Source organism: Colossoma macropomum, unplaced genomic scaffold (genome assembly GCF_904425465.1).
Source record: "Colossoma macropomum unplaced genomic scaffold, Colossoma_macropomum, whole genome shotgun sequence".
Classification (NCBI taxonomy): Eukaryota; Metazoa; Chordata; class Actinopteri; order Characiformes; family Serrasalmidae; genus Colossoma; species Colossoma macropomum.
Genome location: NW_023494794.1, coordinates 19,048,106 through 19,071,597, shown reverse-complemented (window position 1 = coordinate 19,071,597; position 23,492 = coordinate 19,048,106). Strand labels below are relative to the sequence as shown.

Here is a 23,492-nt window from a genome sequence, read left to right as displayed (position 1 = left end):
TCTTTTTAAGGCAACTGCACACTGGACATGCTGCAGAGTGCTATAGAAAGCTGACAGGGCGTGTCAATAATAGCCAGTTACAATACAATGAAATACAATGAAGTAAAGCGTTCAGTGTCTCTTATCACGCTTGGCATCAGTTTACTACCTCTGCACAAACCGGCTGTTTTTGAGCTAAAAGATACTGAAAAATGCTAGGCTAGGTAACTTACCATTAGCATTTGTCTGTCTAAAAGATTGACTGCCATTCTTTGTGTAAATTTCAAGCCAAATGTGATCTACTAGGGCTTTCTGTAGTCTTGATAGAGCTTTAATGTAAAATGGTAAAGGCAAAATGTTGCATGGCGCTGTGACGTGCTGAGAAATTGAACAGTGCTTGGAGTCACGAAGCAGCGGTGCGCATTGATGCGCTGTGTCAGAGCTGGTGTGCGTACCTCCTTGAAAAACAATGGTTTTGAATTTTGGGATGAATACTTGGATGTGTGGTGTGCAGTGGCCTTTAAAGTATGACATCAAATTTAGTGAGAAACATTTTATAATGGTTAAATATAACTAAATACTGCACATAGCCTGGAGGACAACATTTTTTCAGGCATACAGTGCTTATAAAATGGAAAGAAATGGCAAATATATGAATAAAGCAGTTAAACATGATTTCCTTATTTAAAAATATATACATTAATGCTAATGTATTAATGAGTTATGTGTGAATATTTAACAAATGTGTCTTCTCCTGATCAAGGCTCAGTGGTTAAAAAAGTTTAGTGCTTAAACAGTGGTTTCAGTGTGACACAGTAAAACAAGATGCATTTGGCACAATCTCATATAAAACAATGTTGAATAAGTAACATAAAATATATTGCATTCCCTTCTCCTTCGTCTCCTCCCTCGTCTGTTTGAATTACACCCTGACCTTCATGATGATCCCTTATTCCTGCCACTGTGCTGTGTTCCGATTGTGCAAATCTTTGGCATGGGTTTTCTGAAGTATTGAAGCAGTGAGGAGCATCTTCAACCATAATAAACAGTCCAGTGCTGGGCTAATGTAGCCACTGTCAAGGCAGCATGTGGTCATCGCAGGCTTATTGTGGTGATAATACTACTTCTACTTAGTTCTCTGCGGAGTCAAAGGTTCCGTGGAAGCCATATGGAATGTTGACGGGCACCTCGGCTCTTCCCAGCTCCTCGAACGTCCTGGCGTCCAGAACCAAGAGGAACGTGCTCTTATCCTAAAAACCAAAGGGCGGGGCTATGAGCACCTTTAGAAAACGCTATTCATACAGGTGATAACTGTTGACTGTTTGAACCCTTTTGATGGAATTCTGGTTAAAGATATTTTGCTTAATGCAACTAATTTAGGTATTGTTTTGTGTATTGTGTACTGCGTTATCAGTGTAATACCTCAGTGGGTGTGAGGATGACAGACAAGATGACCCCATCGTCCTCTTCCTTGGCATCAGGTGAGGGCACAAACACAGGTTCAGATGGGTACAGTCCTGGCTGATACCACACCTGTCAATCAAACACAGATCAAGAATTATAATGGTTCAGTTATTACACTGTTTCCTTCATGGAACAGTGCAGCCAATGTAAACAATCAGCCCAAACCATGCTCTGCCCACAAATACATTATTTTGTACTTTGTTCAAATACACCATTGAACTTTATGGGAATCTGTAAAGCACAACTCAGTTTTTTTCGCATAACATCTCAATTTTGACTGTTACTCATTTTAAATGAAATTTATTTATGTGGAAAATCGCACTGTAAGGACGTGGGTGTAGTTTTATGTTGTGTAATTGAGGTTTTTGAGGATCTGATTGGCTAAACAAGAAGTTCTCTGTTTTAGCCTACACCTATAGCTACTGGCTTTATCCATAACGGACATTTTTCCTTGTTTGGCTTCTGAAAAGGGGAAGCTAAAAGCCCTTATCTGGATAATGTCTATACAGCAATAAATATCATTCAAAATTAATAACACATTAAAAATAAATGTATTTTGGCAAGTTTCTCATTAGGTTACATAGATCAGTTCACCAGCCTGATTCAGAAGCATGAGCTGACCTTGAGCTTTTTACCATCCAGGTCCATCTTGATCAACGAGTCTCCCACCAGGTGGCGGAAGCCGCAGCCATAGAAGTAGCGATACGGTTTGGTGTTGAACCTGTTATAATGAATATGGGGGAACTCCAAACCACCATAATCCAGCAGGTCATCACCATGGAGATCCTCAAACGTGCAGAACACCTGAAAAGGAAAGCAGAATTGGAAATGGATGCAATAGCATGATAGCACTGAGGTTCAACTGCATTAAAGTCCCTTTCAACATGATTCTCAACATTGAAAATTTTGTTTTAGTAGTAAAGATATGCTGTGGAAAAGGCAATTATTATGTTACATTCAATAAATGTAAAAAAAAAAAAATTACAGTTTAATGTAAACAAACCTACACCAGTGGTAATGGTCAGCAACACCGCTAACGATGCTAGAGATGGTACACACAGCAGACAGAATTGGTGTGGTTTCATTTTGAAGAATGAAATAGGTTGTTACTGTTGTTCAGTTATAGTAATAACAGTTATTATAATACAGTTATTAATTGGTTATTATTTTATTATTTTTAGCACACTATCACATTTAGTAAACATGATTATAAACATTAATAGTTATTTGACTATTACAATTACAAGTATATAATAAAAGACTCTTTAAATTGAACTTATATATTTGGAAAAATGCTGAAAGCTCACAGTTATAATTGGTATGAAAGAGAGTGATTGGCATTTAATCCATTTTACAGTGGGCCAGCTATACACACACTCAAAGACTTGTAATGCCACACTAGGTTACAACTAAGAGTACATTACTGCAAACATAATCTGTATTCTGTAATTTACCTTGTCTTTGCTGTGGCAGACAGCGGTGGCGGAACTGTTGGGCCGTGTGTTGAGATTCTGGTCTAGTGGAGTGTCGCTAGTGATGTTGAGAGGCAGGACAAAGCGGCGAGGAAACGTCCTGGCCAAGCTGTTATACACCTGAGAAATTCACAATAGTTAGTAGTAAACATCAGTGTCTGTCAATTATAACGAACCTTTACAAGGCGCAGCTGGTGCCGGACTCACTGCCCGCACCAAATTTTAAGCTGGGCTTAACAAGTAACCACATGTTCCTTAACCTAGCTAAAACAGTTATGAGTGACACTTCTGTTCACTGACCAGATATTTTGGTCATAATCACGAAATACGGCAGTCACAGATAGAATGGAATAGAATGGCACAATGACAGTGTTATCTCAAATGCTATGCACTGGAGCTGCTGCAGAGAATATTATTGGCTAATTATTGTCACAAATTGCTTATGAAACATTGGCTCCACACAAAGTTTTCTGTTCTATACATATGTGTTGAAGAATTCACATGGCTTAAAAAAAGCACAAGCAATATTTGGAACTATGAAATATACTGTCTAACAATGTGGCATTATATATTGCATGTCTTATCGCAATCCCAACTGCAATTACTGCAATTATGAAGCAATGGAATATGGGGTTGTGCCCAAAGAGAAAGAAATGGCAAGTGACAGATGAAGAAAGTGAGTGAGAGGGGAAAAGAGCAAGCATTAAAGAACCTTGTCCAGTGCCTCTCCAGACTTGCGTAAGTTCTGAATGAGGAAGTTGTTGATGGCCTGGCCGTCATCCGAGCAGCACATGTCCACCATGAGCAAGCCGCCCTCCTCAAAAGCATTAATCTGGTGGAAGGTGGACAGAGGCTTGGTGTGATACTTCACTGGACTCACCTAGAAAACAGCAAAGGGAAACAAGCAGCTTCTGTTTATTCCACAGATCAGCAAGATCTAACAGTAATTCGGTAAAATCTCTGCCAGTCCAAAATAACTTAAAACCGTGATACTCAGGACCTTAGAAGGCCAGTTCTCTGAAGCACTGTTACACAACTTGAATATAACTTCAGTTTATCCTCCATGGCCTGATTTCAATCCGCCAGGAGCGCTAACCCCCCCATGAGCCCCCAGCAGGCGCTTTATTGTTACCATGCCAGTTTGCTTGTTGACAAGGTGGAAGACAGTCTCCTGGTTGGGGTCCCAGTAGATGCCGTCGCTTAAGTTTTTCCCCCTCAGCTTACACGTCACTATCTTTAACAGATCCATCTTTATGGGCTGCTCGATGAACACCACATAGTTCTCTGACATGGCTGGCAGGGAAAAAACAAGGACATTACACCAGTAAGTGTTGCCACCATACAAATTCTTTCAACGTTCATTACTTGAAATCAAAGATTAAAATTGGGCAAATGCAGGCGCTCACAATAAAAATAGCCTATATGAACATTTGAGTTATCTGATTTGAGAAAATTCACTAATATTCAAATTATTAGTCATTAAATACTTCATTCAGTACAAGTTATTAATTTTATTGGATATAAAAAGATTAGGTATGTGATAATCCACTTGCATAAATAAGGGAAATGGTCACTATCAGATAAACAGCACTTAAAGCTTTTACCTTACTTTTACTCCACTCTTACTTCAGGCCTAAAAAGTTTCTCAGGTGTTTCTCTGGATTTCCTGAATGCAACGTAGAGGGTGACATACCTAAAATACTTGCAATCTCTCATGGACTAAATGAAGGGTTGTCTCTGACTTTCGCACAGTACTGTACACTGTTATAAATAAAGGTGCTGTGCAGGTACATTTTTTGTTCATCAAGGTACAAACAATGTTCCCTCAAAGGTACAACAGTGGTTTGAAGGCTCAGTTGTGAACCTTAAATACGTTTTTCCAGGTGTACCTTTTCATAACCTAATGTTTTAAAACAGAACAATAAAATAAAAAGGCTGGGGACGAGACGGGGTGTGTGGAGTCAGCGGAATACAGCTTAGAAAATAGAATTTCAATGGATTGTAATACAATTGTGTTCCCTGACTAAATTGACTGAGATGTACCCTTGAGGGAACCACCCCAGTGACAACAGGGCTACTGCCCCAGTGATACATTCATTCCTTTTTTTCTGAGAGTATATGAGCCACCAGGAAAGTGGAAATAAATATATTTGATGAAAAGAAAACTGATGAAAATGCAAATGAACTGACCTTAAATGCCACATAAACAAATGATTTTATAATAATTTATTCTGTGAAAAATGTTTTAATAATTTTAATTAATTTTTGTGTGTTTAAGCTAATCAGTTCTGGCCACTGAAGAGAGCAGCAGTGGAGCACTAAGCCATTCACTAAGTATCAATAAGTACATTTAGCCTTAAAAGGCTGAAATAATGAAAATTCCTTGAGTTGATAAAAATGATAAAAGATGTAAAGTGTACAGAAAACAAAAACGAAACTTAGAAACTGCAGTTAACTATGTGTCAGACTGGGTGGATGATAAATGTCTAAGTCACTGAAAAGAATGCTAGTTTAGCATGGATACCGAAGCTGTGGTAGTAGGAGGGTCTTGTTCTGTCAGTGGGGATGATGGAGCACAGCACCTTTGCCCCTTTCAGGGTGTCATCTGGGCCTTCTTTGGCTGGAGGCACACTGATAATGTTGTACAAAGCTCCTGCCGAACACACAGAGCAGACCAGCCGAACGCTCTTTAAAGCGAAGAATGCATGACCACAGTGTGATCATAGAATAGCTTGGTGATAATGTATACATAGTAAATGTGAATGTACATGCGGACCTTTGCTACCATAAGAGTTGCCCATGTTGTAGGCTGTACCATCTGGGTCAATGTGGGGGTGGGCAGTGGCCCCGTTGACTGCAATGAATTTGCTCCAGTCCACCTTTAATGAACAGATTTGATCAGAGTGGAAAGAGTATTGAATTGGTCACAGTGGTGGGGATAGGAACCAGACGTCTAAAGATTTTTGTGCCTTTACAAAAAAAAAGAGTGAAGTCAGTAGTACATACCTTCTGTTTTGTTTCCAGAGTCTCCGGGTCCACTTTATGCATAAAGTTTGTCTCTGTGCTGACATAGTAGTCGCCCTTGTATTTGATGAAGCTCACGCTTGCATTGTCTGTAGGCTCTGTGAAGGGGTGAGAATTGGCAAATTAGCCAAATAACATCATTAATTTATGGTCATTGTAGTATTTCTCTGTTCTTTGTCCGATTGGGCAATTCACTTATGACTAGCCATCTTAGCTTCTACTCCACAGTTTTTATGATAGCATAAAAGTGAGAAATTTGCATGTCATGGTATAAATTGAATTCTAACATGACAAAATTCAAATTGTACTAGTACTAAATAATATTTGAACATAGAAGGCTGGTTTTACACGGTGAAACTTTTATGCAACATTAGTTGCTTGAAACCTACATGAAGCTAAATTGCACTTGAGGTTCTTGCAACTCATTTGAAGGTCAGCTGCAACAGTTGCAAGCGTTTCAACTTTGTGAAACAAGTTACATGAAACAGCCAGTCAACATGCAGATAACACATCATGTGATCATATCGGATGACATTTCAAGCCATTGATTTCACCGGGTCACTGGAGCCTGTGCGTTGGCATTATGTTGTAAAGACATATAATGCAACCTGAAAAACTCCCACGAAATCCATCCTGATACCTCTGACTTTAAATTACTTTTTCAGCCTTTGGACTCACAGGCACCATATGTTAGCATGTTTTTTTTTTCTATTGAGTCAGTAATGCTACTTCTTTCAATTTAAAACTAAATCTTTATTTGAACATGTAATAATTTGAATTTTAACTTGTATTTACTTGTGAAAACTGAACGAGCACTTATTCAAATTAAACTTAGTTAAGATTTTTGCTAAATTGGATTTTTCTCATTTTATCCCAGAAAAATGGCCAAAGACATATGTTTTCATATGTACACTCACTGAGCACTTTATTAGGAACACTATACTAATACTGGGTATAGCCTCCCTTTCCTCGCAAAACAGCATCAATTATTTGTGTCATGGATTCTACAAGATGTTGCAAACTCCATTTTGCTCCATGTTGATTTTTTAGGTGCTTTTTCATGCTGCGAATCTTCTGTCCTACCACATCCCAAAGTGTTCGATTGGAATCAGATCTGGAGAGCATTGAACACTGAACTCATTGTCATGTTCATGAAACCAGTTTGAAATGACTTTGACTTTATGACATGGTGTATTATCATGCTGGATGTAGCAATTAGAAGATGGTAATTTGTGGCCATAAAGGGATACATGGTCAGCAACCACATTACTTAAATAGGCTACAGCATTCAAGTGATGATTGATTGGTATTAACGGGCCCAAAGTGTGCCAAGAAAACATTCGCCACCCCATTACACCACCTCCACCAGTCTGGACTGTGGATACAAGGCAGGTTTGGTCATTGGATTCATGCTGTTGGTGCCAAATTCTGACCCTACCATCTGTGTGCAGAAGCAGAAATTGAGAATCATCCGACCAGACTATATTTTTTTAGTCTTCAACTGTCCAGTTTTGGTGAGCATGTGCCCACTGCAGCCTCAACTTTTTGTTCTTGGCTGACAAAAGTGGAATCTGAAGTGGTCTTCTGCTGTTGTAGCCCATCCACCTCAAGGTTTGATGTGTTGTGCATTCTGAGATGCTTTTCTGCTCACCTCAATTGTACAGAGTGGTTATCTAAGTTACTGTGGCCTTTCTATCAGCTCAAACCTGTCTGGTCTCTTATCAACAAGGGGTTTCCTTCCACAGAACTGCTGCTCACTGGATGTTGATTCTTTGTTGCACTATTCTGAGTGAACTCTAGAGACTGTTATGTGTGAAAATCCCAGGAGATCAGCAGTAGAAATACTCAAACCAGCCCTTCAGGCACCAACAATCATGCAATGGTCAAAATCACTGAGATCACATTTTTTCCCCATTCTGATATTAGTCGTGATATTTATTTGAATGTCTTTAACTAAAATTCAAATAAATGTCTATTAAATGCAACTAAACTTGAAGTTATTAAATCTATACCTAATCTTAACCCTAACCCCGAGGCCAAAACCTACACTTACTCCTAATGCTAACCCTAACCATAATGTTATTGATAATCAACTATCACCAGAAAGTTTGTTAATAATTTACATATCTGTTGATCATCTATAGGGGACCAAGTGTGACCTACATGCCTATTGTCTTCTGATATAACTGTGTTTTGAGTGTGTTTCTGCTGCAGACGCAGCAGATAGAGGTTAGGTGGAAAAATGCTGGAGTGTTTCTGCATAGCTACATGTATGTGCAAAGCACAGTGCAAGCACATGCTGTTTATTAAGGGGAGGAGAAGCTTTGAGAGGGAATTAAGGGAGAAATACCTCACCTCCTCCCTCCTTCTCCATGTGAGGCTTAAGCAACCCCCATGACCTCTTGGCCAATCCCCAGCAAAAATAGCTGCCATGGTGTGGACTCTTTGCAGGCTGTTATGTATCTAGCTCAATTTGTGTCTTAAATTCATTTTCAGTGAATTTACTTATTAAGCTGCGGTCAGACCAGACTTCTGCCTCGCTATTCTCTTTTGTGGGGGTGGAACAAAAGTACACGTGGTAGTGACATGAGTTTTGAGATGAATGTAAAGTTTCAAGTAAACAGTTACATGTTCTGGTTAACTAGTTTGTTTTTTTGCAACTTTAAGTGACAAGCGACATTATGTCCACTAAGGAAGAGATTCTCCATTCAGTATTTTTAAGAAAAAAGAAAACACACCTCACTCTCTTATTTTCTATTGGCTGATGCTTTTGAGGTTTGCAAATTAAAGTTTAAAGTTCACCTAGATCACATGTGTCAGGTTCCAGTCCTCATGGGCCAAAACACTGCAGGCTTCAGCACACGGCCTCCTCAAACAGCTCATCAGCTGATTAGGCCTTCGTGAACTGAATTTAGAGTGTTAGTAGAGGGTGAATTCCAGTCTCTGCAGCACTTTGGCCTGGAAGGTCCCCAGTTTGACATACCTGACCTAGATGCTACAAGCAAAATTTAACGCTACTGGAGTACTTAGAGTTTAAGGAGTTCTGTTGCATGAATTGTAATTTTACTTTTTCAATTTTATTATTTATTATTTAAAAGTCTTAAAGTGGGGTTTTGTTCGTCTTCCATGACTTGCCCTTAATGAAAGCTATATTTTGCAAGAGGACCTCCTCTCTATGAAATAACTGGCATAGATTGGTAGGATTAAGTGTAAACTAATTTTATTTAGTTTTTTAATAACGAAAGTCCTCCTGACAGTCACATATTCAGTGTTTTAGAAGCTGTGCATCCAGAAATAGTTGCAATTGAGGTTCACAGCTCCCAATTAGAGAGCAGTATGTAATCATTATCCTCACTCAGTTTGTGCTGACTGATGAAATGAAATGAAAATAAAACTAGAGTTCTTTGAAAACACTGGGGCTGGAACAAGTCTCTCTACGGGAAACTTAATAGAATTTAGCCTCAAGTTCTCAAAAACAGTTGAAGGGTTTGAAGCATGAGATGTTTTTTTAGAAAAATGCTTTTGAAGTAGTAGAAGCCAGTGCACAGGGATGCACCAATACCAATACTGGTATCAAGTATCGTGCTCACTCACTTACTCATACTCAGCCTCATAAAAAAGCACTGATACCAACATTCCGATACCCACTGATGCCATGTGACATAAGCATGGTGCACACAGCTGTGCTAATAAACAAACAATTCCGTGAAGAAGGGTCTGCTCACACAGAGGGAGTGAAGGTTCGATACAAAGCTGTCGGTCACTTTAATTCCGCCTCGGGATACTGCCACCAGGAATATTCTGTGTGATTTTAGTCTCAATCAATGTGCTTCCCCAATATGGCTGGAGACTTGTAGGCTGACAAAGCATGGGCAAAAAAAGTCAACATTTCTTACTAAAGTCTGTATATACTGACTTTATAATGTATAAACTTATATATTTTTAAACAGTCTTTGTAAATAGGCTGTAGACAGTCTGTATTGTCTTACTGTGTTCCTCACCACCTTGGTGTTAGCAGAGCTGCCCAGTTTCTCAGTATGTTTGCTCAGTACTCTGTGTGCAGCGTGTTGTTTTGAATAAAACTGTCTGTAGGGGCTGCATTTCATGCAGCATGGACTAAACATTTTCGTCCAGCGGGAGCATTAAAAATTGTGGGCTTTATTCGTACACAGTGATCTATTCAAATGTGCAGTGTGACTCACTAAAGAATAAGATTTCTAAAATCGCACAGTGTCTGGCTTTAGAGGATATTCAACTACAGCTCAGCCCGCCAAACAAAATACTCTGACAAGATGCTCTGACAACTCCACAAGTGAACTCCTCAGATTTGCTTTGGGTGCATTAGCCTTAAATGTGATTCCTGCTCTCGCTGTGCTACAGAGACTCATAGTAGTTCACACCAAGGCCCAATCCCATTTCACCCCTTGCCCCATCACTTAGCCCTCACCCCTCTGTTTTGCGTGGGTGTCCTGATTTTTGTTGAGATAGAGGAGTAGGGTGAAGTGTTAGGGCTACATGGTCCTCCAAACGGAGTGTTATGAGAAAAAAAGAAAAAACTAGCACAATGGCTGCACAAGCGACCAAAAGATTAAGTAACCCTTTGTAACTCAGTTCCAGGGGGCAAGGTGACATTCGAAAACAAGGGGTAGGGGTTAAAATAAGTAATGGGATTGGGTGTCTTTGAAGTGCCTATGAGCCTACTGCACTTACTAAATGACTAACAAATGAAACGTGAGATTCATATGCTAAAATATCAGAGCAGCCCTTTATGTTGAAATAAACTAGCAACAAACGGGTACCACATACCCGCACATTTTCAATTAAGGTTCAGGTTTACATTCCGCAGTAACGTTGTAGCTCTGATGTCTTGGATGAGGTGCCGAGCGAGATTACTGCACTCCGTCATGACTTTGTTGTACCATAATTAACAGCATGTGGCTTTAATCTGAACTGAATCACATTATGAATCCTAGGCAAAGAGAATCTGAGTGTCTTTTCAGCCATTTCTTGTGTCCTCACCAAAAATGCAGTGTGTTGGCTATGACAGAGTAGGTTAGAAAAGTGATTCTTTAAAGGAATACGCCAGTGCTTTTCAGCCTGGTCTCTGTCTGCCACACCTGTAGCCAAGGCCAGATTAAGATCCCCACAGGCTCCAGGGGTTTCGATGCTCTGAGCCCCCCCCCCACATCATTCCACCACCAGGCACACAGATGTTATGTCATTAACAGATTGTCATAATTAACCTGGCATTAAAGTAAATTAAGAGATAAAGTTAAAAAGTAAAATGTTAGCCTCTTAGCTTTAATACTAAACTAAAGAAGCCAAATTTGGACTCCAGACATGTCTTGGCTGACTGACTACATGCAGGAAAAGTGGTAAATTGAGTAAATTAGATTTTTTTGCCAAACTGTTCCTTTAAGCCACCTACACTCTTGCCATGACACTCACTCATCATCTCGAAGCGGGACAGGAAGCGCAGGAACACGTTCTTGCAGGGGTCAGGGAAGGCCAGCGTGCCAAACTCAGACACCATAATGCGATTCCTCTCAGAGTTCTGGTTGTAGGAGTCACTGCGTAGGAACTGGCTCCTGTAGGTCACCTGACCATCCATAATCTGAAAGCGGTGCATCAAAGCCATCCCATCAAACCAGTGGTTGTAGCTGAGGAGAGAGAGAAATGAAAACGTAATGTAGTAAAGATAGACGTTAATTACTATGAGGATTATCTGGAGTAAACTAGTTAGTAAACATGCATGATATATAGTTAATATATTAAATCAAATTAACCAACTAGCTTCCCCTGGAATAGTGTAAACTGGTTAGTAAGGGTGCCTGATTTATGGATCATTCTACCAAATTAATCTCATAGCAAAAAAAAAAAAATAAATAATAATAATAATAAACAATGTAGACCTTAGATATTTACTAGGGGTGTATCATGATCTATTTAAAATGAAGGCATTAATTGAGCTAAATATATTTAAAATCATAATTTATAGGATATTTTCTATTGGGAGGTGTATTTCTTAAACCCTGACCCCTTTTTTTATTACTTTTTAAGTGAAGTTGAACTATTTAGACTTTTTTTTAAAAATGCTGTCCCATGCTTCCCAAGTTTTAATTTATAGGCTTAGCCTTATTTTAGCCACACCCCTGCATTTTAGAGCAGGAAGTGAGACTGCATCCTTGTCCCTCACAGCCACACTGTTGGATCCAATTGTTTTGAAGGTAAATGTGCCCTATAATCTGAAAATCAGGGTGTAACATTGCTGTAATGTAACATGTTATGATTTTATGTGTGTACAACTGTTCAAAGTTGTATTTCTATTGGATAACATTTTTTGGTTATACATTTGGCTAATAGATTAGCTAAAATTAACACTACTGAAACATTTGGTAAGAGGCATTAATATTGTACTAGTAGTCACAAAATAGAAAGTTCTGTAATTTATTTTAATGAAATAAGCATAAAAAAGGATTTAGTCCAAAGTCTAAGTCAATTAAGAGTCTGAAATGGGTTAGAATTGTAGAATTATCCATATAACCAATATATACTTACAGTAACTGGCACAAAGTTTTGGGTGTAATACAGTACAAAGTAATACATTCCTAGGCACCAACTAATGAAGGGGGGCAACACCGTCCCAATACTCGCACAAAGCTCAAGAAAAAATGCACAGAACAGCCTGAAAAACAGCTGCTGTAGTGAAACTGCATTTAACAGCTGGAAAACAGTAGATATGTTTGGTTACTTGAATATTTTTAAAATTTAGGCTGGTTAATTCAAAGTAAACCTGTAACACCACACTAGTAGGCCTATAGCTATTGTATATACTCTGAAATGTCAACTAATAAACAAAGGCTAAAAGCTCTTTTAGCTCTACTCACTGTTGGTTTCCAAACTCAAACTTTCCAGGGCCATTGCGGAGTAGACCTCCCTTGATCCAGGTAGGGATGGTGCCCTTGATTGTGGCAGGGATAGGCTCTGGAGTCTCCTCCACTGTCCGCACCAAAGGAGCAATACACTGGAGCCCGTGCAGCTCTTTGAAGCCATTCATTTGCTTATTGTGGCCAACTGAGGAAAGACACCACAGGCTGTTGTTTAAAGGATATGGGAAAAAGTAGACTGATAAATCAGTGTGAACAATTATTAATCTCAGTGTTACTGCGCTCATTTGAGATCAAACTAATAATCTCAATCTGTTATGACAGTGTATTCAGTATTCAGCCATCACTACTTTTTCAAGTTAGCCAGAAACTGTTGCTTTAAAAAGATGTATATTTGGTCGGAATGAAGAAATAGTAAAGAATAAACAGACAGTGGCTATAATTATTCTTATTATTCTTCTAACTTCATCATTTTCTTATACTGGATATGGATCATTTTTACAGGGAAAAAGCTGTCATTGTATTTCTATGGTAGCATGTTTACATGGTTCTGAACCTGTCATTGTCATGTTAAAGTGACTTATGCATTAATTAGTTGTTACTAGTTAAGTAACAACTTGAGGATTTATGGTGCAACCAAATTTATTAGAAATATAGTTTAGTAAACTAACCAGTGTTAACTAAGGACTTAGTAAGATAAACTTAGACAAAAGTGGTGCACCCAGCCCTGTAGAGAAAATTTGGGGTTGGGTAACCTTCCCCTGGGGACTTCTTCCCCCCAAGTTACCCTATATTAAGACCATGTGTTTCTGCTGTTTATTACAGTTTAAAATGTGTGACAATTGAAAATTGACTATTATATCTGTCAGCACTTTTTAAAGCAAAACTATTGGAGCACACAACCGAAATCTAAAATACAAATATACAACCAATCTTATCAGTTTTCTGATTTTTTATTGATGTTGGCCACAAACATGTTCTCATGGTTCAGACAGTAGTTCACACTTGACCCCTGTAAATTCAGTGCATCCCTTTTTTGATGTCAGTTGATCTACACTGACAACACTAACTAGCTTAAAGGAATTTTCAGATTGGTTTCTGGTGCTTTGCATGTACTTAGCTGTCAAACCCATTTTAACCCCAACAATGCTCCGCATAACTGCCAGCTCGTTCCCCTACAACACGACCTCCTGTCGCTTCAAAAGCTTAAGCTTTATTATTGACTCAGCAGCAGCCTTTACACAGCCTTTGCACACCAACAGCACACGCAGCATTGGCGACACTGCAGCCTCACGGAATCAGTCAGGGTCTACGTAGTCCGAAAAGCCAATAAATAAACCATCGAGCGTATCCAGTTGTTAATGAAAAATTAAAGCCCAAATATAAAGTGACAACTGCACACACAACAAATGCAGCTGCACTAAACAACAGAGACAGATGGCGGCCCACTGAGCAGACCCGGAATCATCTTACCTGGGGCTTGAGACTTCACACGGGACATGGTGGAAGACGATAAGGTGCCGAGAGATCGGGCAGAGAGGAGAATGAGGATGCGTGTTTGTGCTGTGGAGAGAGAAAGAGATGAGAGCACTGAAATACAGCGCGCATTATGAACACAGCAGGACCCTCCCCTTTTCGGTGTGACAGGCCTGTACCATTATCCAGCATTACCCGGTGAGAGCAGAGGGGGAGGGGGAGGGAGGTGGGGGGGGGCTTACAGAACAGTGCACGATAGATGGAAAAGTAGGACAGGTAGAAAAGAATGCTAATGAGGGGTTGCTTAATATTTACGCTGTGTGGCCACAATAACCAATTACACCAGCGGAATGAGATGGACATAATGTAATGCAGACCTCAATTCAGAAATGTCGGGACTGTCTGTGAAATGCAAATATAATCAGACAATACTGACCTGACCTGTATTTAACCCCAAACACTACGAAGATCTATAATGTTTTAGCTTATCAGCTTCACTGTTTGTTTATTATGTTGATTCTAGAAATTGAGGCCTGCAACACATTCCAACAAAGTTGACACAATTTTACACTAGGAATGTTGTGAAGTGTTTAAAAAATATTATGCAATCATGATTGTGTACAAAATGAGCATCTAGAATAGGCCTAGTAGTTTATAAGCAAGAACTGCTCAGCAAATAATCCAGCAGTTTAGGAACAACATTCCTTAATGAGCGATTGCAAGTGTTTTAGGTAATTCACCCTCTATGGTGCATAATAATCTTCAAAAGATTCAGAAAATCTACAGAAATCTGAGTGTAAAGGACCGAAAACCAACTACTGCATTAACGGCATTAAAACCGTCTTTTTGTGATGGGTTTTAAAAGCTGTTCTCCACAAAAACCACCTGTATTATGCACAGCTGAAACCATTTGTCAACAGTGTGCAAAAACGCTGCCGACTTCTCTGAGCTGGAGCTCATCTGAAATAGACTGATGCAAAGTCAAAATGTGTATTGATGAGTCAAAATTTCAGATTATTTATGGAAATAATAAGCGGAACAAGAAAGAAATAGGCCATCCAGATTGTTACTAGTGTAAAGTTTAATAGCCAGGGTCTGCCGAAGTATGGGGGTACATTAGTAACCATGGCATGGGTAACCTGCACTTCTGTATATACGCATTTGGGAGCAACATATGCTGTCTAAGGCCAGGGTAGGGGGCTGGGCTAAGTGGGGGATGGTGAGAGCAATACTGAGTCCCTTATTAATAATAACATTATTTGGCCGCACACATACTGCAATCTTTACTCCTATGAGGACGTAGTTTACATATTTGTTTAATAGTAGTTATTAAATAATAAACCATAAACTGAATATAAACATGCGATTCAAAGGGTTAAAAACCTCAATGTCACTGCTGGGTTGACAATAGGCCACCAACCAAAAATATCCAGCCAACAATGGACCTGCGGTCAGAAACTGGCCACTGATGAAGGGCTAGAGCAGGCATGTGAAACAGGGGACCTTCTGGGCCAAAGTGCTGCAGAGATTAGCATTTACCCCCCAACTAATGCTTTGAATTCAGTTCATGAAGGCCTTGCTAATTAGCTGATCAGGTGTGTTTAAGGAGGCAATGTGCTGAAGTCTGCAGTGTTCTGGCCCGCAAGGACTGGAGCCTGACACATGTGGGCTAGAGGACGGCTAACACGAATTGTGCTTGGAAAAATATGAGCTATAGACTCTAAGGGTCCACATACAAGGAGTACCAGTAAGGCGTTTTGTTTTTCTAGTGAAGTGTCCAGTTTGCATGCCTAAGATAGTATCCACTCATCAACACTAACACTGTGATGTTCAGGGCTAAGTCATTGAAACAAAAACACATTTCATAGCTCAAACTAACAAACTATGGAATGTTTTGACAGGAAATCATCCAGCTTATCTTTCATGGTGTTATGTTGCTGTTTCATAATTAAGGCGATAGCATACATGAAAGGTAGGATGAAAAGAGAGAGATATCACACACAATCTGATTGGTTAAAGTGTCCTACTCAAATTGTCATGTTTGATAACAGCATGTTTTATTTACTGTGCCTCTGACCACCGGTTGCCAACTAACAACGACAGTCGCTTTATTCAAAGTAGCTGGAACTACTTTTTTTGGTTTGCTATAATTAAAACCTATATTTGAATAAATGTTCCTGGATTCTTTACTTTATTCTATTCAAAACTCGTGTACACTACTGTGCAAAAATCAGAGACCTCTCTTCATTTATTGAATTTAGAGTCAATTTATGTAGTTTTTTAATTAGAAAATTACACTGAAGCCCCAACAACTAAATATAATATTTTGGTGTCGGTGTAGAAAGAGACAGGATTCTGCTGAAAGTAGTTCTCTTTTAATGAAACGCCAGCAGAAAGGCACATACATACAGGCAAACTTGCAGGGGAGGTCACCACTACCCATAGTGCTCCCTTCATGGCAACCACCAGCTCACCTAAATTAACTCATGACATGACTCAATAAAACAAATAAATCAATAGCAACATTGACCTCATTAAAGTCCCTTTTTACAAGGAGATCCTGCTGCCCACGAGCCTCTTCACGTGGCCCTTTGCATGGCCACGCCTTCCAAACTTCAGAGGCAGCGCAAACCAGTGGTGGGACACCACAAGAGCACTATTTAGTGTGTCCACTCTTTTCTTTTTCTTCCATTCTTCTCAGGAGACTTACTTTCATACCTTTCCACACCTCCAAAATTTAGTCTTAGAAGTTGGTTGCATTTTCTGCTTCTCACGATTCATGTAATCCCAAACATATTCTGTGATGTTGTGGTCTGGACTTTGGGGTGGTCAGTCCATTGTTCTGAGATCACCAGCGGCTTCTTTGTTTGATTTGCAAATATTTCTTTTTCGTCTATTTCCTTTTCCCGGTAACAGCTTCTTGACAGCTACACATTCTTTCAGATTCAAAGAGTTGTCTTCTCATAGTGGATGGATGGACAGAAACACAACGAAGTAGGTAATGGGGAGAGTCGGGAGAATTCCAGGTGTGTTAATGTATAAACTCACACATACAAGCACAAGAACATTGTGCGGAGCTCTCCTGCTATCCGCTTCAGACCAGTTGCCCACGCCCCAGTCGCCGCCACTTGCCCAGCTACCGCCACTTGACTTGGACTAGCTGCCCACTCCCACTCTACACTGAAGTTTTCATGGACTCCTAACTACTACTACTATTACTACTACTACTACTACTATTAATATTAGTAGTATAATAATTTTGTAGGTAGTTTGACCAGAGGAGGATGGGTCCCCCCATGTGAGCCTTGGTTCCTCCCAAGGTTTCTTCCTCAGCTCTGAGGGAGTTTTTCCTTGCCACTGTCGCCCCTGGCTTGCTCACTTGGAGGATTTACATTTCATGTTAAAACTTTGTCTTTAATGGATTTCTGTGAAGCTGCTTTGTGACAACATCAGTTGTAAAAAGTGCTATACAAATAAATTTGACTTGACAAGAACATTCAAACAAATATAAATGGTACATCAAAGTGTTTGTCTGTAGTAATTTAGAGGTTAAACCAGTGGCCCCTGTCTCAAGTGGTGATAGTAACTGTTTGTCATATGGTAGATAGAGATTAGATGAAGCTGAAGTTAGCTTTTCAGTCTCATGTCCTGTACAACTGCTAGACTATTTAAGTGTCACTCCTGCACTGTTTAAGGTGGACTGCCAGGTCTTGCATGGAGTCCCATATTCTCAATGTTTTTTAATGATTTTTCAAACTCTTTTTAACTCTGTATTTCAACTTTTCACCTTTGACTTTGCCCTTCCTTATGCAAGTGAATCATTTTATATCTGATCTCCTCAGATATACAGTGTATGGACCGAAGTATTGGGACGCACTTTATCATTCAGTCCCATTGCCACAGGTGTAGAAAATCAAGCCCCTAGCAGCAAGCACCTATCTAAAGTCTAAAGTCTGCTTTTTCAAACATTTCTGAAAGACTGGGTCATTCTACAGAGCTCACTGAATTAGAGTGTTGTACTGTAATGGATGCCGCCATTGCAACAAGTCAGTTCACAACATTTTTTTCCCTCCTAGATATTCCACAATCAACTGTGAGTGGTATTATTGAAAAGTAGAAGCATTTAGGAACCACAGCAACTCAACCATGAAGTGTCAGACCATGTAAAGTTACAGAGCAGGTTGCTGAGTGCTGAGGCATATAGTGCATAAAAGCCACCAACGCTCTGCTGATAATCTCAATATCTGCAGAGTTCCAAACCTCCTCTGGAAGCAACATCAGCAGAAAAACTGCACTGGGAGCTTCATGGCATGTGTTTCCATGGCTGAGCAGCTGCATGCAAGACTTACATCACCACGCAATGACAAGTGTGGGATGGAGTGATGTAAAGTGCCGCCACTGGACTCCACTGGAGCAGTGGAAATGCATTCTGTGGATTGATGAATCACACTTCTCTATCTGGCAGTCTGATGGACGAGTCTGGGTTTGGCGAATGCCAGGAGAACATTACCTGCCTGCCTGCATTGTGCCAACTGTAAGGAGGAGGGATAATGATATGGGCTTGTTTTTTTTTTAGGGGTTGGCCTAGACCCCTTAGTTCCAGTGAAGGAAAATCTTAATGCTTAATGCTTTGGACAATTGAATGCAACTTTGTGAGAACAGTTTGGTGAAGGCCCTTTTCTGCATGACTGAGCCCCAGTGCACAAAGCAAGGCCCATAAAGGCACGGCTGGATGAGTTTGGTGTGGAAGAACTTGACTGGCCCACACAGACCCCTGACCTCAACCCCATCAAACACCTTTGTGATGAACTATAACAGAGATTATGAGCCAGGCCCTCTCATCCAATATCAGTGTCTGACCTCACAAATGCTCTTCTGGATGAATGGGCCACAGACAAATTCCCACAGACCCACTCCACAATCTTGTAGAAAGCTTCCCAGAAGAGTAGAAGCTGTTATAGCTGTAAAGGGGGATCAACTCTATTTTATTACCTATGGATTTAGAATGGGATGTCATAAAAGCTTTTGTGGGTGTAATATGCAGGTGTCCCAATACTTTTGTCCATATATCCTGACAGCAACTTGTACTTAGTGGCTGTTTTGACAGGAAATTAATGTATGCACGTTTTTTTTTTTATACATTTGAAATACATTTTAAATACATTGCTATGGAGTTAATTTTGTGCCAAATAATGAGATTTAAATCAAACTTAATTTTTCAAAAAGATGTCTATTCATTTTCAAACATTCTAATATAAGTTTAATACTCATTTCTATACTCATTGCTTTCATTTCTTTGTATTTGCTGATTTTACTAATGCCTTTTTTGCCTTCGCTGAAATTTTTCTTGTGCTTCTGACTTTTGTCAATTTTTAACAGGGTCTTAGAACAGGACGTTCACATGCACTTTCTACTGGTCAACTGATTTAGAGTGACATATCTTCTGAACGTGTAGCCACGGCCACTCAGACAGCTGTGTTCTTCCTCGAACATGGCGGGGCACTTTGTACTGAGTGTAGTGCTGCCAGAGAGGGTTGCGCTGACATGTCCACCCTTATGGACGTTGCTGGTCATATTTATTCATGTAACACACACTTCTATTGTCCTGTGTCGAGCTGTGTGAAATATATATTTTGGAAAATGAAGCATTTAGCTAATCTTAGCTGTTGAATGATCATCTTTCAAGTTGCAGATGCTAACTAACATTAGCCTAGCAGTGGAAATGTAAAAGTAAGTGAACACAGTTCACCTATAGTTTGTCACGATGTCTAATGCTTCATAGTACAGTCAGTATTAAATCACAGTAAATAATATTTTAACAACACTTACAGAGTGTTGTTAAAAGAGGAGGTGCTGCAACACAGTGGTAAACATTTGGTATGTTGTCTTTGTACTATTTTCAATGAAATATAAGGTTTAATCATCAATCAATTTAAGGTTTCATCATTGCATTTTGTTTTTATTTACATTTTGCACAGCGTCCCATCATTTTTGGAAACAGGGTTGTATTTTCTTATACACATTCAGTATAGAGATTAAATTTTATTGCCTATTACAAGGGTTTCACTGAAACTTTTACTCTGATCTGTATGCTGCTATAAATATTTTGGCAAAGTACCTCAGTAATGATGGATGTATGGTGACCGTCAAGAACGAACGGTGCAATGAAATCTGCATTGCAGACTCATAAAGGTGATGCAAATTCAGAAAACACTTTCATCCACATGATTACAGCTCAGCTACAATTAACAAACATGCTGAAAACGTAGAAAACACTTTTACGAACAGTGGTGGAGAATAACGTAGTAAATGTAATTGTACTTAAGTAGTTTTTTTGTGTATCTGTACTTTACTGAAGTATTTCCATTTTGGGCGACTTTTTACTTTCACTCCACTACATTTCAAAGTCAAATATCTTACTTTTTACCACTACATTATGAGAAATCTGTTGTTACTTTTGGTTTATGCGTGTATAAAACATAACAAATATAAACAAATATAAAATGTGTCAAAACGAAAGAAGCACAAAGCAAGAACACCAATCAGGGCACAGCGCGCACTTTGTTTTGAGCTTGTTTTGACCTGTTGGACACACCTACCCATTTTGGGAGTGCATATGCCAACATAAATGATGGAAGAAACTTCTGACTCTAACCAAACTTTGTGTAAATAGACACAATATAGAAATTGTACACATATGCAGTTGTGACTGGCATATTTCTTTTTTTCTGAATTTATATAAACACTATTTCGTTTTATATTAAATTTGTTTTGGCTAGTTTATGTTTATGAACAGAGACCTACAGATGCAATATAGTAAAGGAAAACTCATTTGTGAATCTGCTTTTAAAGTTTTTATTAAACTTAAACTTGTAACTAAGTTGCAAATAAATTTTAACCTGAAACATTGCTTGTTTGCAAAAAGTTATTTCACTTAGCCGCTTGGTTTTACCCAAAGGAAATTGTTTGCCTTCAGTGTTTTGTGCTTATGATAATTTTAATAGACATCAGCGTCACTAATTAATGACATTCTATTAAAAGATTGGTTTACCAAGAGTGACATTAGAGTATTTTCACCTAAAATTAGTTGATTAAGCAAGAGTCTTGTTACAAAAATGGTAATAGGACATTAAAGTCATAATTAATCTTTTAATACTTTTACTTTTAATACTTAAGTACATTTGAAGGCAAATACTTTTGTACTTTTACTCAAGTGGAGGTCTAAAGGGAGGAACTTCTAGTTTTACTGGAGTAATATTTTACCTTGGGTATGTCTACTTTAAGTACATGATTTGTGTACTTCATCCACCACTGTTTACGAAATGACTACACCTGAACTATATTTCACAAATGCCCTGCAAACTCATACAAATTCAGCAATGCTGCAAAACCAGTCACAACACAACAAAAGTGAGCCACAGCACAACGGACATGTTTCTGGAAGGTTTTAAATGGGGATAGAATATCTGTGATGGAGAATCACTGACAGAAGTTGATAAGACTGCAGACTGTCATTACATTAAGCTTATGGCAGTTACAGTACAATCTACAGCTAATTCCTATTACAATACAGTGATATTAGTTATCTGTTCAAATACCCTGAATTCAAGAGTTTGAATGGCTCCATCCTCTTTATGGAGAGGATGGAGCCATTCTAGAAATGTGTCTGTGGTGTTGTGACTGGCATTTCTGAAGTTGCATATGTTTTCTGTATTTGCAGCACATTTGGATATGTAGTGCTGTTGTAGTCATTATGATGAAAGTGTTTTCTGACTTTGCAGCTCCTCCTTGATTTCTTATGGTCTTGTTGGCCACTATATGAATGTGATGACAGAAATGGGAAATAGCAGAAATAAGGACTATTAATAAATGATCATATCACAGAAATGCATGTTGAAAATGGCTGCATTTGTAACAATATAAGCCCCAATGTACAGTCGTATGCAAAATTTTGGCACCCCCAAAATTTTGTCATGTTGCTTTTCTCAGTCAAAATAAATGAACACATCCTCTGCAGAGAACACACTTCTGCACGTTATAATATGCAATTACTGTTTATTTGCTGATTTTAACGTATTGAGAAGAAAATAAAACATAAAATGTGGGCTGTGCAAAAGTTATGGCACAATTTGCATTTATATTTGATATCATTCAAAACAACTTTTATGTAGTGGTCAATGAACTGAAATCAGTGCTGCTGAACAAACATGCATTGACACATTGCACACTGATAAGCCTACATGATTGATCAGAGGTGTCAGTGGACAGGGGTCTAAAACCGTGTATGACCCTCACTTTATCTCTAGAGACAACAGACAGCAATAGTGTTGCTGCAGGTGGGCAGAAATAATATTAACCAATGATATCATGTTTCACCTCGTCCTCCCACCACCCTCTCATAAACACTGACTTTAAAGGCCCAGATCTCATATTTTCTTGTATTTTTGTTGTTTGGCTTCATGCACACAAGTTATCCATTAAAATTACACGGGTTGTTTTTGTTAATGTGAAAGACTGATACATGTAAATGTCTGTTCTGATCAGCTGCCCTGTATTGTACCTTATTCAAAAAGCAGTCCGGACTGAAACACTCCTTATAACTTCAACATGAATGGGTGGAGCTAAGCTGCTGTAGGCTGAATGAGCAGATATATGAACATGCATTGTGACATCACAAAAACAGTGAAGTCAAAATGAGCTGTTTTTTTTGCGGTTAAGTGCCCATATATGGACTGTTTGGACTGGGGACTGGGAGTATGTTTTGAAACTTTTATAATGATTGCATACTAAACTGAATAATTTGGTTTTCCATAATAAAAGCCTGTCTAGTGTATCACTAGAAATGTTATGATACTTGGCATCAGAAATCTCTGTCCTTTTCTATGCTGATGTATCTGTTCCTATTAAATACTTATTAAATAAATGAATACATAAGCAAATAGATCAGCAGTCACCAATGAGATAAATGACTTTATGTGAATATGCAAAAAAGATCTGATTAAAGCTTAATTAAAGCTGCAAGCACAGGCTAGAAAACTACTGGAGGGAGACTGAAAAAAAACTGAAAACATGCTTACCTTTCATGGTTTTGTGCAGCTAAAACGCCGATATGTATGTGTGGTGGACGAAAGGAAAACAGTAAATGCAAGTCGGACTTTGTGTCTGAGGTGTTTGTGCCACTGTGCATGCG

The 23,492-nt window shown here is 39.0% G+C and overlaps 1 protein-coding gene across 1 annotated transcript; it reads right to left on the bottom strand.

The window, feature by feature from the left end:
• bco2a (beta-carotene oxygenase 2a) lies at positions 1-23,492 on the bottom strand. Its single transcript, XM_036580488.1, has 13 exons — positions 23,380-23,492; positions 14,300-14,389; positions 12,827-13,013; positions 11,388-11,599; positions 5,922-6,037; positions 5,692-5,794; positions 5,440-5,568; positions 4,048-4,208; positions 3,628-3,795; positions 2,898-3,035; positions 2,065-2,247; positions 1,402-1,512; positions 1-1,229 (listed from the first exon to the last, which is right to left on the bottom strand). Exons 1-13 carry the CDS (start codon positions 23,384-23,386, stop codon positions 1,110-1,112), a joined length of 1,725 nt encoding a protein of 574 aa, XP_036436381.1. The 5' UTR covers positions 23,387-23,492; the 3' UTR covers positions 1-1,109.